The 16,212-nt window shown below is 36.7% G+C and overlaps 2 protein-coding genes across 5 annotated transcripts in view; both read right to left on the bottom strand.

Annotated features, from left to right (window-relative positions):
• Nucleotides 1-748: 748 nt before the first annotated feature.
• Nucleotides 749-7,813, bottom strand: LOC111612914 (netrin-1-like; the record flags this gene model as incomplete). Its single annotated transcript, XM_023354202.1, has 2 exons — nucleotides 6,871-7,813; nucleotides 749-937 (listed from the first exon to the last, which is right to left on the bottom strand). Coding segments are annotated over exons 1-2 (1,132 nt in total), but the record flags the coding sequence as incomplete, so codon positions are not given.
• Nucleotides 807-16,212, bottom strand: part of LOC111612918 (chitobiosyldiphosphodolichol beta-mannosyltransferase-like) — a 55,703-nt gene continuing 40,297 nt past the window's right edge. For 3 of the 4 annotated variants that reach the window (XM_023354207.1, XM_023354206.1, XM_023354208.1), the window contains 2 exons: nucleotides 8,836-8,987; nucleotides 807-937 (listed from right to left, as the gene is read on the bottom strand). In XM_023354207.1, the coding sequence (XP_023209975.1) occupies nucleotides 8,868-8,987 (120 nt within the window). In that variant the 3' untranslated portion in view covers nucleotides 807-937; nucleotides 8,836-8,867. Of the gene's footprint in view, nucleotides 938-8,835; nucleotides 8,988-9,028; nucleotides 9,302-16,212 lie in introns of those variants that run through there. The other variant, XM_023354209.1, reaches the window with a different exon arrangement.

The following is a 16,212-nucleotide window of genomic DNA, read 5'->3' as shown; positions in this document are numbered from 1 at the left end:
AAAAGAATTTCGAGAATTACATCAAGTATCACAAAGAACTGAAATAAATTCAATAACACTATGCATCGTAGCATCAGTCAACTGTATCTTAGCACGTTTTTGCATTGTATTGTAAGCCAATGGTACTCTTATCAAACTTCTTTATTTCATATAACAAAGGCTACGTTTACACTTCAAAATATGTAACAATTACTCTAAAATCTTTATATACGAATAAAAAACTGTATTCATTTTATTTTAATTAATAAAAAACTTATTTTACTGAATAATCCTTAAATGAAAAAATACGATTAACCACCGTCGAGAATGTATATATTTTTATAATGATTGTTTAGTTTATATTGTAGTATATAAGAGACCCTTCCCTTTTATCAAATAATAATAAATTTAAATAGCCACGTTAAGCATTTTTAAGGCCTCAGCCTAATTTCTTTAGACGTATTATTACAGATATAAAAATAGCCAGCAAGAGAGATCTCTAAGGACTTTATCCTTTAAATGATTTAAATTTTCAATCAATTTAAAGAAAACTGCATCATATTTTCATACAAATTATGAATTTTCAGAAATATTTCTTACACTTTTGTACATTCATTTCAGACTGAATCACTCATTCTTATTTAGACTTAAGACTCACCATGCCTATCACCTTTATATAAATGAGGTAAGTTATTCTTGACGGGAGTCACACTGAGTGACTCCACAGGGGAGCGAGAAACTAAGAATATTTACTGTTTCAANAGCTTACCTCTGCAGGCTTTACGATGAGTGATGGGTTTGGAGGTGTCTCGGTAGAAGCCTTCTTTGCAGTAGTGACAATACCTGCCCGCGGTATTGTGTCGGCACCCCAGACACACGCCTCCACTGGTCCTCCCCGATAGCTTGTACAACTCCATGTTGAAGCGGCACCTCCGGGCGTGCAGGTTGCAGTCGCAGGCTGTGAGAAAACAAGGCCGTTAGTAACGATCCCCTCCGACGTAAATGGCTAAAAAGAGGACCAAGGAAAGAGATCCCGGATTAGGGGATTACCGAGGAATTTATGTCGGGATTATCACGGCCGGCCCCGAGCATTTTACATTATAAATAGACGAAAATGGTAGTTTTGGAAGTCGACAACTACAGGACTCGTGCGGTTGCATTCGAAAAGTTTTAAATATCTTCCCGACTGTTTGTTTCTCGGTAAAATGGATTACGGTTTATTTTAAAAAAGAAAAATATTAAATGTCATAGCACGTGACGATTCCCGAAGGGTAGAATATATTTTTGTCATCCCTTCGAAGAAGTAATCAAAAAACGGCTAAAGAACGGGAATGATCATTAGACTCGTTGATTCAAGTTTCCCACAAGACGTATAAAGATTGACAGTTTCGAGCATTAACGCAACAGTGCAACACGATCTATTTTCATACGAGTTGAAAGACACAAATACGTCAAAAAACTAAAATCTGCAAGGGATTCCCATTTTTCTCTTTTAACTCTCGACCGGAAAGAACATCGTCTCCAGGTGTTCCTCTTTAGCCGTGTTTACACTATAAATTTGTACAACATAAATATGGAGACAGGCAGCATTTGTTTAGAAATACTTCCGGAGCCGGCAGCGGCCAACGAAGCCATATCCATCGTTTAGAAATTTCTATTAAGAGCGAGTCGTTGGTCGTCCATCGTCGGACTCTCAAAACCGTCGAAAGACGAACGGAATCGATTGCGACCGGACCCTAGTGGGACTCTCCATCCCTCGTCGCGGTGGTAAAGCGAGGGGGAAGGGGTGGCAGGTGGTGAAACCAAATTTGGTTTCCGAGAGACACGCGAGGAAATGGCAAAAGCGATTGTAATTCAAGCGAAACCGGTGGAGGTTGGCAGAAGTTCGGGCGACTATAAATAGTATATACATGTGTCGCCAACACGTGCACAAATCTGTCCCCGTGTAACGAGGGGCCGAGACACGACGACACTCAATCGTCGACTGCGTCTGCCATGACAAATGCATCGATCGGTACCCCGCCCGAGGCGGGCCAAGAGGAGGAGCCAAGCATCGAATACGAGCCCACTATCATCATTGGCTCGGATAAAAGAAGAGGGTACTCTACTTTTCGCAGTTGGACATCTTCCGGAGCAAACACGGAATCGATACCACACATTTAAAGAAAAGAAAAAAACCGGTTATCTCTCCGATCCTTTGTTCGACATTAAATTTAGACGGGTCATCAAAAATGCTATTTATCACCGCAGAGGAGTCGATTGTGTCTGGAAAAAGGGAGCCAGGCCGTCTGCCATCTCCCTCAGACGCAAAAAAAGTTCGTCTATCGTCGATCACGTGACGGGGAGCTCATTAGGATTATCAGTAGGATCCGGCCCGACGGGTCCCGCTCCTCTCGCGCCCGTCGGTGGTGCGCTGCCAAGAAATGCCGCCGTTTATAGATGTTGGCAAGCAGACGAGGGCAGCAGATGCTCTCGGCTTTCGTCTTTTGCCTGACATGTTTGCTCGTCGTCGAACGGATCCCCGTCCATTGATTAACGAGCACAGACCGACCGAATTAGAATTCCACAAACGGAAGGACAAATAATAATAATAAGGGGGGACCGTATTATTAAACCGTAAATCGATTGACAAACTGTCCTTTGTGACGTCCACAAAATCCGATTTCGTCAAACGGTTCTCGGATCCGATTTGTCACGTTTCTTTCTGGAAAGAAAATTCTCACGACGTCCGTTCTCGGGTTAGAATGGGTGTTCACCGGGGGGAAACCCAAGCCGTATATAAAAAGAAGCTGGTGTCTATGTCATAGCCGAAGGGAAATAGATGTGGAAGCGATAGGGGATCGATGTCTATTGTCTGTCGTCCGTTTTAAAAACGCGTCCGGCTTTTATCACTAATCTGATGTCTTCGACATCTGATAAGAATTACATACTGGTCGACGACGACCTCCGTCGTCAAAGGTCTCTGGCCTCCCCTTTCTTCTATCCAATTAGACTTTTCACACGACGTACCCGACGCACTCGACCCGTGCGTATCGAGCACTCCAATGGTTATCGGAACCACTCGACATCCGTCCGTTGCACTAATGAGAAACCCATTAATGGAAAGTAAATTCCACTTCACCGTGTTTAAAACCCAGAGATAAAGACAAAATGAGAATTTGACTACGTACGAAGCGACACTGATTAACGAGTTTCTTCGTTCTTTTTTAGACAGAAAAGAATCTCTTCTCTGTATACAAAATCGTATTAATCTTACGTTATTTTACGTGAATATATACAGTACTTGGAGATGACTCCAGGCCATAATTAACATGAGCAATAAATAAATTTTCTCATCGGAATGCAATCTACTTGTTATCGGATGTAATACAGAATTAAGCAATGTAAATTAAATACTTTAATTCTTCTTGGTTTTTCCGGAGCAACTCGCATCCTTCTTTTTTAAACAGAAAAAAAGAATATTAATTTAATTACACTCTATAAATAAAAACTCGCATCTAATTACGATTAATAATTGAATAAAAGTTTGTTATCGCGCATTTAATTTATGTTAATCTTACAGAACGGGCTTAAAGTATGGAGAGGATAATTGGTCCTTCGTGTTTGGCATTTCCATTCCGGATAACCTACACTTAGCAACCTTGTATTAAAAATGTCCGTTCCGGATCGAGCAGAGTTTAAAAGGCCGTATACATTATTAATATATTTGCTATTATACGAAACTATCTCCCACGTTCTAGTTTGAGAACCGTTGCACTAGACTAAACAGTGAAAATGGGTGGAAAGAAAATTTACGAGGCCGATAAGAACAGAAGAGATGCCACACCTGCCGTATCATAAGTCGCATTTGTCACGTAAATCGATAAGAGGAGGCAAGTGGTTTGATAATATATCCGGAGGACCGGGAGGTGGGGATGGCAATTCGATTGGGTTCGATCGGATCGATTTCGGGGGTTCCTCGCAACATCGTAAGACGTGGGATTGGACTAGCGCGGTCTTTAATATAGGAGGGGGACGTCGAAAAATAGCTGCCAGAAGTGTCGATCCCCGCAGGGACGCAGTCGTATATCCTAACAGATTAGTGCGCTCATAAAACGGCCCAGAATAGGAGCACGGCCACGTTTTATGGCACGAATATTCTAGTTGCGCAGGTGTGTCCACCTTCCATCCGTTTAACGAGGGGAATAAATTTTCGAAATTTCTCCGACCATCCCGATTCTTCCGACTGGTCGGGTGATAACCGATTTTCTGTCCGATGATCGACCGATCAGCTGAGTCGTCCCCGTTCCTTATAGATTTCGAAAATGCCGGGAGAATATAATCATTTTTTTTCCCGCTATTCCGTGTGCCATCGCGGTATTCCCGGCGCTCGAGTTTCCCTCCTCCAAGAATAGAAATGTCATAACGACAACAACATTCCCGAGGCATGTTAGCCGCTGGCTCGGATAAATAGCGGGTTAAGTGCTTCTTATCGAAATCTATCTGCCCAATCTTTTGGCTCCGCGCCCGGTCAGGTTGTTAACGCGTCGGTAAAGACTCCGACCGATTTAATGAGGGATGACAAACCGTAAACCCGCCGTCTCCGGGTCGGGCTATCGTTTGCCTTAACGGCGATTTTAAATTACTTATCCCACGGCGGACGACGAAATTAATAGTTCCTTACAAGAGATCCCGTCGAATTGCCCGTCCCGGTAATCCTATATGGCAAATCCGGGAGAAACGTGCATCGGGGCGACGTGCCCAATAATTAAGTTACTAGAAAGATTTTTACTCGGCTCTGCTGTAAAAATCTCAAGAAGAAAGGCCAATAGAAAACTCTTTTACAAAATTGTATATTCGTGAGACCGTAATGTTTTAGCGTTGGCCCAAATTCACCGGCGAAAAAAATTCGGGATACTTCTTTGCACCTTCGTGCTCGTTGCCTTGGATTAGAATATAAAATACGGCCCAAAATAAAATACTTGTAGAGATATTTAGCCATGCGTTGGATCCGTCGAATCGATTAGATCGGAGGACCAAAGTGCCATAGATCAAAATGTCTGGATGGATGCATTCGCTCTCTCTATATATACGCTTAAAATTGATAAGATTCCGTTCTATATTAACTTCGACCTTTCCGTAAGACGTCTGACATTTTGGCCACCCCGCGTGACGGCAACGCCTGCCGAATTCGGCATAACTAATGGCGCAGCTCGCCGTCTCCCTCGGGCGTCGTGACGCTGGAGGTTAGTCGACCCGTCCCGACAAGGAACTTAACCGAGAAATTTGGCGCCTGACGGGACCGCCTCGTCCAGGCGTATGATTTATAATAAATTCTGTGCGGCCTAACGCGCCTCTTTAGTAAAGATGTCAAGTACCTACGTCATTCGATATTCTTTCGACGGAAACGAATTAGAATGGAATGGACGTGGTACTACGCGCAGCTTCTCTTAAATTACTCCCAGAGTAGATCGCAGATCCGGCTGGCCATCAAGATTCTCTTCGGGATTATTACTCTCTCACCCAGTAGAGTCCATTGACACGGCATCCTACAGTAAGGGCGGAGCTCTCTTTATCGAATTTTAAACCGTACTGGCCATCTTACCGGTGGTTTTCTGCCCGAATTTGAATACAAACCGCGTGGACTACCTTGGAAAATAGGAGTCCGAGGGACTCGTGTCGGAAAAAGCTTTCTGCAATTAGAATCCGGTTGAAATCTGCAAAAGTTGAATTATTAGAAAATTACTGGTATCTTTAAGCGCTTCTCGACTGGCAAATTGCCGTTCTACAGCCCGTCATTATCTCGGGACCTCTCAATCGGAATGAAGGTGCCACGAGACCTCCCCTCCATTACCCGCTTCCATAGTTCTGTCAGAAAAGGTCGTGCACTGTTCTGCCAGAAAGGGACCGGATTAATTACCGGAGCGCCATCTGCCTCCTTCGCTTTTGACGGTGGGGCCCGGGGTGACGGGGAGCCAACCCGTTTGTTAGATGCGCGTGGCAGGTGGTCCGCGGCAAATAGAGGACGATTGTGTGGGGAGAAGTGGCCTAATGATCGATTAGAAGCTTGTAAGCGGCAGAGAGTCGTAATAAAGGGGATAATTACACATTCGACGTGTAGGAACGCCCCCCTCTAATAAAAACTGACCGAGTAATGGAGCCGAAAACGGATTCACAAACCGAGTGTTTTTTACTTGGCATTCCCGTCTTTTCTCTACCAAACTAATCAGTTATTTAAATCGATCGGCAGATTACAAGATCTACTCAATAACCCGAATTTACACTAATAAGATTCTTCGATATTCGTAAGACGAATCCTCCGATTAGTTCTTAAGTTTCTCATCGCTCGTGTTTAAGACATGAAGACCTTCGAATCTTTGTAAAAACCTAAAAATCTCTAAAGTATGAAGAAGAAAACACCATTTTGTTTAAAAGAAATAAGTCTATTTTCCGGGTATACAAAATTTTGACATTATATTGACAGTGGAAAAAATTTTCAACGCAGCTGTTGGTTTGTGTTACAGCAGTTTAATCTTTGAAAGAAACGTCAGTAGATAAATCTCTCCCGCTGTCGGATTACTCTTTTAAATGTCGGCAATCACCTTCTTAACAAATTTATTCACACGAAAGGAGCCCCGTCTAATTATGTCAAGCATGCGATTCGGGCATCTTTATTACCTCCGGGATCGGCTTATGCACGAAGGATCAGTTTAATCGCGGTATTCGAATGGCATACTAAGTCCAGGTCAGAGAAGACACTAGAAGAAACGTCTTTCGATTTAATTAATGATCTTTCGCACAGGTGGAAAACAAGAGAATACGTTCGTCATATAATGTTAAAATATTGCATAGAAGAAGTTTTAAGAGGAGACTTAAAGTATTGGAAGGTAATTTTAAGAGAAACGTTCTTACCTACACATTCGTGAGCCTGATGAGAGGTAGCTCTGGCCCAAGGACGGTCGAAGTGGAACTGCTTGCACTTTTCACAGTCCCGTCCGGCGGTGTTGTGTCTGCATTCGCAGGCCAAGGTTCCGTCCCCGTCGGCCACGCATCTGGAAGCGTGCCCGTTGCATTTGCACCTTCCCCCGATGGCCAGATCCGAGGCACTATAGAAATTAGCATCTTGCAGAGAAGCGTTGTCCGTCTTGGAGCCTTGCAAGACGATTTTGACGTCGGTCACCGTCACCCAGTCCTGAAGAACCGGGCTGTTGTCGAAATCGTAGGCCGACGGTCTACCTTCCAAGGTGCTGAAAGCCAACCTTTCGCCTCTGAGACGACGGGCCGAGGGCCAGTCGGAACATAATACTTCTTGTTCGTTGGCTTTGGTAATGGGCACCCTGGGCTGCTTCCTAAACACCTGGCGGCATCGACTGGAGTAAAACTGAAAAGGATGCCAAGTCCTGCCGTAATCCATGCTTTTGTATATGGCTAAAGACTCCGGAGTTCGATGACAGAACTGTAGACTGATGTAGGTGACCTCGTACTTCTTGCCCAAACTCAGGGTGAGAGTGACGTTGTGCGCGCCCAGTTCGGACATCCAGCAGGTGACGTTGTTGGGATTGTTGAGATCCGTCAAGAAGGACGCGGGATATTTCTGCTGGCCGGAGGTCGAGTCGCAGACGGAACACTCTCCTTCGGAATGGCAATAGCGAGCGGGAGGGCTGCCGCATTGGCTAGTGGACTGCACGCGTCGACCGAAGGCTGCATTGACAAAATCCGGTATGCAAGGTTGCGGTTGGCCCAGTTGCGTATAGCAAGAATCGGGTGTGACCAACTGACCCCTGAAAATGCCGAGATAGCCCGCCCGGCACCGAACCACCGTCACTACCAACAGACAGACACGCAGCCAGGACATGTCTGGCCGTTACTCCATGCTGCACTGGCCCGATCGATGCTTCCTCGCACAGGAACAGCCGCACGTGTTCTGCACCCAGAACGTCAGTCGAGCGCTGTCTGGGCGGCGATACAACCTCGTCTGCCTGCGACGCCGCTGACAACTCGTCTGTTGGCAATTTGTACAAAGATTGACCTCGACCCGTCTCTCTCCTTCTTTATCAACAGCGCCGATTGGTATGCACAAAGTGGCCGCCAAGGCGGTTGCGCGGCACCACTTCCCCCTCGGACCAACCGTCTTCACCTATGGCGGGACCAGGTGTGGCCCGGCGAGGTGTACGAGACTCGTTTAATGCAGACGCTGCGATTAATTATGTCTATCGACGCCCGCGGCCACGCGTTCCTTCAACGTGGCGCCGAGCAGGATGGGGTTCTCGGAAGATGGGATGCTGGTCGCCAACGGGTGCAGTCCTATTCCGTAATTACCTTTAATTAAGAGCGCACTGGCCTGGGCAAAAAACGCTCTCCACTCCGTTTATTTACGTACCGATCCGGAGAGGCGGATAAACATCCGGGCCGTAACACATGGCAGAACACTTTTAACTCCCAACTGCTTCCCGTCCGCCGACGAAACTGGGCGGGGTCTGCCTTCGTCGCCGTAGCGGCATCCCAGTGAAACCAGTGTCTCCATCCAGTCACACCACACACGTGCATCCTTACGTGCCTGTCCCCGGGGAATTTCCACTTCTGTGTGCTGCCAAAATTATAATTATTAAATAATAGTAAGTACCGTTTCTATATGAAATGTAAATCGTCACTTTCGTAACCTTTCCGCGAACCGGTAGCAATAGCCCCGCTTTATCTAATTAGCATATTTCGTAGAGATGCTCGTAGCCGGTGACTTAATTATTTTCCTTGCTCCTTCCGTTTGTCAGACTAGTGCCATCTGACGGTATAAAAACAAAATTCGCCTAACTTTTAAATACTGGAGGAGCGGTGCGAATAAAACTAGTTAACACATTAATTGACAGTTAATATCAATACTTTTTATTATCCTTTCGTTATTGCATTTTCTCCTATTGGAAAAATTTTAAGGCGGTCGTGTTCCAGCAACTTTCCCATCTCTGGTCCCTCCGGCGGAGATTATCACGGAATGTTTCCAGTCTGGAATGATTTCTAGGATTTTTCAGTAAATCCTGGAAAAAAACGGACACTTTATTAAAATAACGCAAACAAAATAAATATTCTGTAATTTCTTCCCGCTAGAATAAATAATATTCTTGTATATTACAAGAATTTCTTTCGTTTTATTAGTTAAAATCGTGGTTTAAGTTCTTAAATTGAATGCATCGGAGTTTTCCCCCTCCTAGAAACTGATACTAGCGGGGTTGCGGGTAGCAATTATGCCTCTCCTGGCAAATTTTGATGATGGTGAACCTATCTCTTCTTTACTCCGGGAGGAGTGGGTCCTTGATATGTTCCTGTCCCCCTTTGCCACTGGCTATGGACTCTATTAAATGATATCAAATAATTATGCCAGAAACAAACACAAATACAAATTTATATTCTTCTAAGAGCTAGAATTTAAAGTCTAAGAGAAACACACATTAATTTAATGTCCAACATTCCTCCAAACCAGCCAATATAATAAATATTCATAAATTTCTATATTTGGGTACTTCGGATTAGGAATATTTGACATATTAGATGAATGAGTTTTTCTCTTATTTTCATTGGTTTTGTTTTTTTTAATTCTAACACTTGGAAGAATATAAATTCTCAAAAAGTCAANAAATTTTAACTATTTATCCAAACTAATTATCCAAAATTTCTCATAAAATATTATACAGAAGAAATCTATCTAACTTTTGCTTTCTCACTAATAATATATAAATAGAATCTAGTCATAATAGAATTCGGGGTGTCATCTCCAGTGGCATAACTATGCTCCAAAGAAACCAGTGCAGAGGACTTTTGATCCCTAGATCTTTGGAGATCCCTAGATCTCCAAAGATCTAGGGATCCCACATTACTTGAATATTTATAAAATTTATATTATCATCAAATAAAGCCCAACAGATATTAATTCAACTTAATTTCTAAGTTTAGTTTTTATTATTTAATTTGCTTCAGAATCTCTTACATTCTACTTTTAAAGTTTAAAACAAAAAAAATGAAAATGGAATGTAAAAATATTATTAAATTAAAATTACATAGAATTCTAGTGAATTTTAGCTGAAATATTACATCACTGTATATTTAAAGATACTTGGAAGATGTCAGATTTTTATTATTATTTATAAACAAATACATTATTATTAAAAACCAATAAATACTTATAGAAATATGAAAACAAGCTATTTTTTTATGTTCAAAATCCACTGTTTGCTGTATTGATAGATTCTTCAACACACAACATAATAGTTATAATTGAGTGGTTTTTAATTTGGATATAGTTATTAACTCATCGGACCAGTAAGAAGCAGTCAAACAGGAACTACTGTGCAAATATAAATTCTTAAAAAAGTGTCAAATACTTTCATTAACAAGTTTTACAAAAAGTCATATAATATTAAATATTTAATGAAATAATCAATTAGAAAGCAAGCTAGCAAATATATACTGTACAGTACATGGAAGTACATGTAAACTATAAAGTAATTTTCTTTTGTGAAAACATGTCATAAAAAGATGACAACATTAAAATCAATAGATGATGATGAACAAACGTTCTATATTTAAAACAGAATTTGCATCTAAATTATGCAGAAAACCAAATAATTTTATTAGAGTATGAGTGTAATGACATAATTGGTATGATGTTGGCCTTGGACTGGATTAAATGATAGAAAACTTCTTAACCTTTCCAATGCTGCTCCAGGTTAATCAATCCTACTGTTAAATAGGTAACTTAGGAGTGACAAAAAAAAATTAAAATTTAAAAAAATGAGAGATAAAAATAAAGTAATAAAAAAACTAATTGGCATTTTGCCATCAACAAAAGCCCTAAATCTTCCTTACATAATATTCTGTCACTAGGTCTTAGAGACTACTATTTCTGTGTTTGATATTTTTTTAATATAATTACTTTTGTTTTAATTATAAATATACCGATTCCATTTTTAATGGGGAAAAATTCTAATTATGAACAATATCCAAATAATTTATTATTATTTTTTCTTTACTGCAATTTAATTTGAGAGATCATTTCATTATTTTAATCGTTTAAAACTATCAAACTTAACTTAATTGGCAAACAGAAAACTGAATGGACAAGGAATCTGATTTATTGATATAACATTAATAGAATCAGATATCTTTTTAGATGTTTTTTAGATATAAGTTGAATGCAAAAAAACAAATACCGTGCTCTTCTTTTTCGTAGAAGTCTTACTTATCACTTTATAAACGTTTTTGGAAATCTTCTTGGAGGAATGTGGAGAAAAACAAATCAAACAAGATTTCTGCTTTAAAAAAGTTACAGTTTTTGTTTTTGCTTTTGAACTAAGATGTTTTTAACTGTCATATCATAATAAATATACTAAAATTATCATTAAAATTGTGATTTATAACAACATAAGAAAAGATCCACATTATCAGATACACTATTGATTATTTGATGATTCTATTTTTATTAATTTCTTCATTGTTCATTTATGGATTATTTCATTTGAAAGTGTAAATGCCAAAAGATTCAAGTGCCAAAAATTCTATTTTTATACATTATTCATATTTCAATTCTATGCATCATTGTTAATATTCTGAAAAATGTTATGCTTAATTTAATGTATGTCAACGTGTCGCAGAATTTATCAAAAGTTGTAAATACATAAATAATTATCCAAGATATATTTTAACAAATCTATTATATACACTTGTAAAGATAAAAAGATTTTAAAGATATTTATTTGAATAACTATAGTTTGGCATTTAATAATTCTGAATTATTCCAGTAAAATTAAATAAGAGAAATAAAAATAAAAGAGTGATAATATTCAGAAATCATTAAATCAGAAGGGCGAGAATTGAATTTCTAGGAAAATAAAACAATTTTTATTTGATGGAAAGTATCGGCATTACCAACTCAATTTTTTGTGTGATCAAATAACATGTAATGAATATTAATATTAAAGAAAAAAACAATTAAATTTTAAAAATCAATTGATTTATAATTAAAAAATAAGAAAAACAAGAAAATGAAAAGTGAAACAATAAGCAATTTTACTATAAAGTGTCTTAAATATCCAAAAATAATCACTGCAAATAACTTTATCATAAATGAAATAATGAAGAGATTTTGACAAACATCTAAGCATTACATTTTTATGTACAGTACGTCTATATGATTATATCAAAAGGTAGTGAAGATCTTAAGCATTGTATTGTTGAGGCAGTATTCCTGAAGTGGAAAATGCTTTTCCAGTTTAGAAAGTATTCAATTAGATTAATCATAATGAATAATGGATAACACAAAAAAATAAAAACAAATTAGTCTAACACATTTAATCTTGTAAGAGTATTATTGTAAAAAATCTATTAGTTTTTTCAATTATAAACTTACTTTTTACTATATTCATTTTAGAATATTATTTAATCTCTACTGCAGAATTTTATTTTTGTCATTTAGATCTGTCAAATTCAAATTTTTCATTATGAAATTAATAGTTTTAACTAATTAAAGCAACTTTTTATTCCTAAAATTAAAATCATTAATTTTTTTTAGCTACAGTTTAAATTATACAGAGGATAATGATTATAGAATTATTGTCAATAGACTTGGCACATTACCGCTTCTAAAACTAGCAAGACAAAAATATATTTGTGGTACCTCAGTGTCATAATATCTAGCTATTTACAGTTCAGTCAGTAAAGCCTTCAACAGTATGAAATCCAAACTTATTAAAAAAAATAAAGATAATTTTCATTAACTCAATTCACCTTCCTACAGAACTGTAGATTTTGTTTATGCAGAATTATTCCAAAATTTTATAATAATATAAATATTATACAAAATGTTATCTACTTTGATATTATACAAAATGTTATCTACTTTGATGAGATAAAAATTGTCAATTTTACTATAAATTAAAAGAGCAAAATTATCACAGCAGTGAAGACAGCAATTGTACAGATTTAAATTCTCTAGACAAATATTTATGAAATTATTTGACAATTAGTATAGAAAGACATGGTCATAAATCTCATTTTTTAAAACAGAATTTGAATTTACCAAAACTGGGCTTCATACACCAGTTTCAAGAAACATTAGGAAGATATCTACTTGTAATTTGCTTTTACATTCCAAAAATATATAGCATTGATAGAATCACAATGAGTTTTCTTATAGAATTCTATGTTTTCACATGATTATTATGTATACAAATCACTTTTTTCACAGAGCACATTTAATACACAAATATATACATGTATACATGTATATAGGGGATGCAAGAATTTTTTGATTTTCAAAGGGAGATCTGCATAACTCTAGTTTGGGAACCATTGTATAACTAGGATTAATCAGATCATTGTTGGAAGACATTTCTTCTAAAAGTTACAACACAATTAATTAGTTCATCAGGCTAATATGATTTTTTATTTTGATTTGTTAACATGGTAGTCTTTTAAAATTATTGATGTTAACAATTTTATGTTAAAATGAAATAAAAAGGAATGAAACTGCTGAAATAAGCAAAGAAAGGAAAAAGTGAAAATGTAAATGCTTAGAGATATTTATATTGTAAAGTGAAAAACTTTTCAGTCAACAGTAACAAATATATTTCAATTAAAAATTTATTAAAAAACTTATTTATGAAATTATCATCTTTCAAATTCAAGAGACGATTGATAAGAGAGATGATATATGGAAGAGAAATCACACTTAACCGATGTTAATAACATGTATTTATTAAAAATTGCAAGTACTTTCAAAAACATACAGCCTTCTTCATTTGGCAAAAATCTTTGCCTGATGAGGAAGGATTCTCTCCCATATATAATTCCTGGCGTGAAGAGAATACAGTGGTACCTCAGGATACGAAATTAATCCGTTCCGAAACTGAGGTCGTATCATGAAAATGTCGTAAGGTGAATCATTTTTTCCCATACGATTACATGTAAAACCAAATAATTCGTTCCAACACGAAAAACACACTCAAATTAAAGCTAAGTAGTACATTAAAAAAATAATAACTGCAGTAAGGAAAACACTGAAAAATGCGTTTTGTAGTTGTAAATGCATAAATAACCATAATAGAATAATAATTGATTAAAAAAATGTAGTTTTATTTGCACTTTACTTTTGAGGATAGACGACGGTGGAGGTGTAAACCGGTGGTGGAGGAGAGGGAGAAGGGAAATGATACTAAAACTTAACTTACATAACATAATGTGACAATAACTTAAAAAATAACTTAGAAAAGATTAAAAAAATTAGTGTTGTTTTATATTTTTTTGTTTTAATTTTTATTTACTGCTTTTTGCTTTTTTTCCTTCACCTCCACCTGCACTTTCACTGGATAGAGGTCGCTTGGTAAAGAAGTTTGGCTTTGCCTACTTTTTAAAATTTTTCTAAAATGACTTAGGCAAATGTCGTTACTCCGAGCAGCAATACAGCCAAACCTTTTCGGGATATTTCTTTTTAATAAAATCAGTCACTTTCTGATAATACCTCAAGATTTCCTTTATCGAGCGAGATCCTTCCACGACGAAGCAAAGACCAATGAACAGAAGTGAATAAAAAATGGCGCTGCGAACTAATGTAACGTCGTATGATGAATTTTTGTTCGTATCGTGGAGCAAAAATATGTTCGAATTTCGTGTCGTATCCTGAAAATTTCGTATGCTGGGGCGTTCGTATCCTGAGGTACCACTGTATTGTTTTTGCCTAATATATGAAAAATTTTAAAAAGAAAAATTTTATTTAATTGGCTTGTGACAGCAAACTCATAAATGGATAATTCAAAGAAGAAATACTCATCTCTCAATTCAATGAATTTCATTCAACCAATCAGTTTTTTTAATTTATTAATTTCTTTTATTCAAACTGATGTTAAGACAGGATACTTTCCAATTCAAGATTGGTTTGTTTATATCAAATTATATTGACATTGTTATTTTAAGTGTAGCAGTTTTTCTGATCTGAATATACTACTAATCTGCAATAACTGTGCTATAAAAAGTTGTAAAAAATTTTAATTTTGTAACATATATAATAGTTACCAATGAATAAAATTATTAATTATAAAGCATTGAATATATACTAATATTTATCTAAAATACTACTATTAATGTTTAAATTATTGCAGCATTAGCAAGCTGCAATGCATACTTATCTTTGACCTCAACTATAACAATGCAAGCTGAAATAACAGCTAAACAAAATTATCAGATTATGTTAATTGGTTCATAATAATAGGCAATGCAATTTTCTAATATAATACAATGTCACTTCACACCAAAGTTTATTATATGATTATAACACTTACATAACACTTACTAAACAATGGTTTCTATGAATTAGTCAACAAAATACAATATATATAAACCACTTGGTTAACCTTCACACTTTTTCTGGGAAATTATAAAAAAAAAAAAATCAAATAAATATGAATTTTTCTTCTCTGAAAAACAACGCTGATAAATCTAGCCTTAGTTTATTTAGAACTGGTCTATTCCTTGATTTAGTAATTAATTTGTTGTTAAATCACGGATAATTATTTCATAGATATTTTCTTTATCTTATTGAGAAGACTCTAAAACAATTCATTTAATATCTGTATAAATCCAATTATATAACAACAGTTGACTAATTAAATATTGTACATAAGAAATTTAATAATAAGAGGAAAGATTTGGAGGAGATTCTTCTTCATTTGGAATAAAATAGAATTATTTATTTCAGATTTCATTAATGCATTATATATGTAAAATTTTAAGTTATGTGTAAAATGTGTTCAAAAAGTTTCAGGAATGGGTCAAAAAAACAAAACATAGTAAGATATAAAGAAATGTATTTAATATTTTTCAAAATAATTACTCAGCTTCAGTACATTCTCTCCAGTTAGTTCTTCAATTCAGAAAACATTTAGAAAAATACTTGAGATGAAAAATTTCCTTTGATTTGTCTCTACGAGTTCTATTGAATTTGAATAAAGAATAAAATTGTTAGAAGTTAGATTGAGGAAATAGGATGTTGTGGAAAACTAGCACTTCCATATTTTGACAGATAAATAATAATTGTGATGGCTGTATTTTCTGGCACTTTTATGATAGAGTATCCATTTTTTTCTGTTGACATTTTTCAAGGTCGTACAGGTGAACTGCTTTGCATAATTACCACAAAATGTTAAGATAAACATATTGATTAAAAATCTCACCAACAAAGACAATGTTAAACTTTTTGGTCCAGCCCAACATGAG

The sequence above is a fragment of the Centruroides sculpturatus genome, unplaced genomic scaffold (assembly GCF_000671375.1).
Source record: "Centruroides sculpturatus isolate CEXI.00-Female unplaced genomic scaffold, Cexi_2.0 scaffold1818, whole genome shotgun sequence".
Lineage (NCBI taxonomy): Eukaryota > Metazoa > Arthropoda > Arachnida > Scorpiones > Buthidae > Centruroides > Centruroides sculpturatus.
Note: the sequence above shows the minus strand (reverse complement) of the source record. Positions and strands in the feature narration are given on the sequence as shown.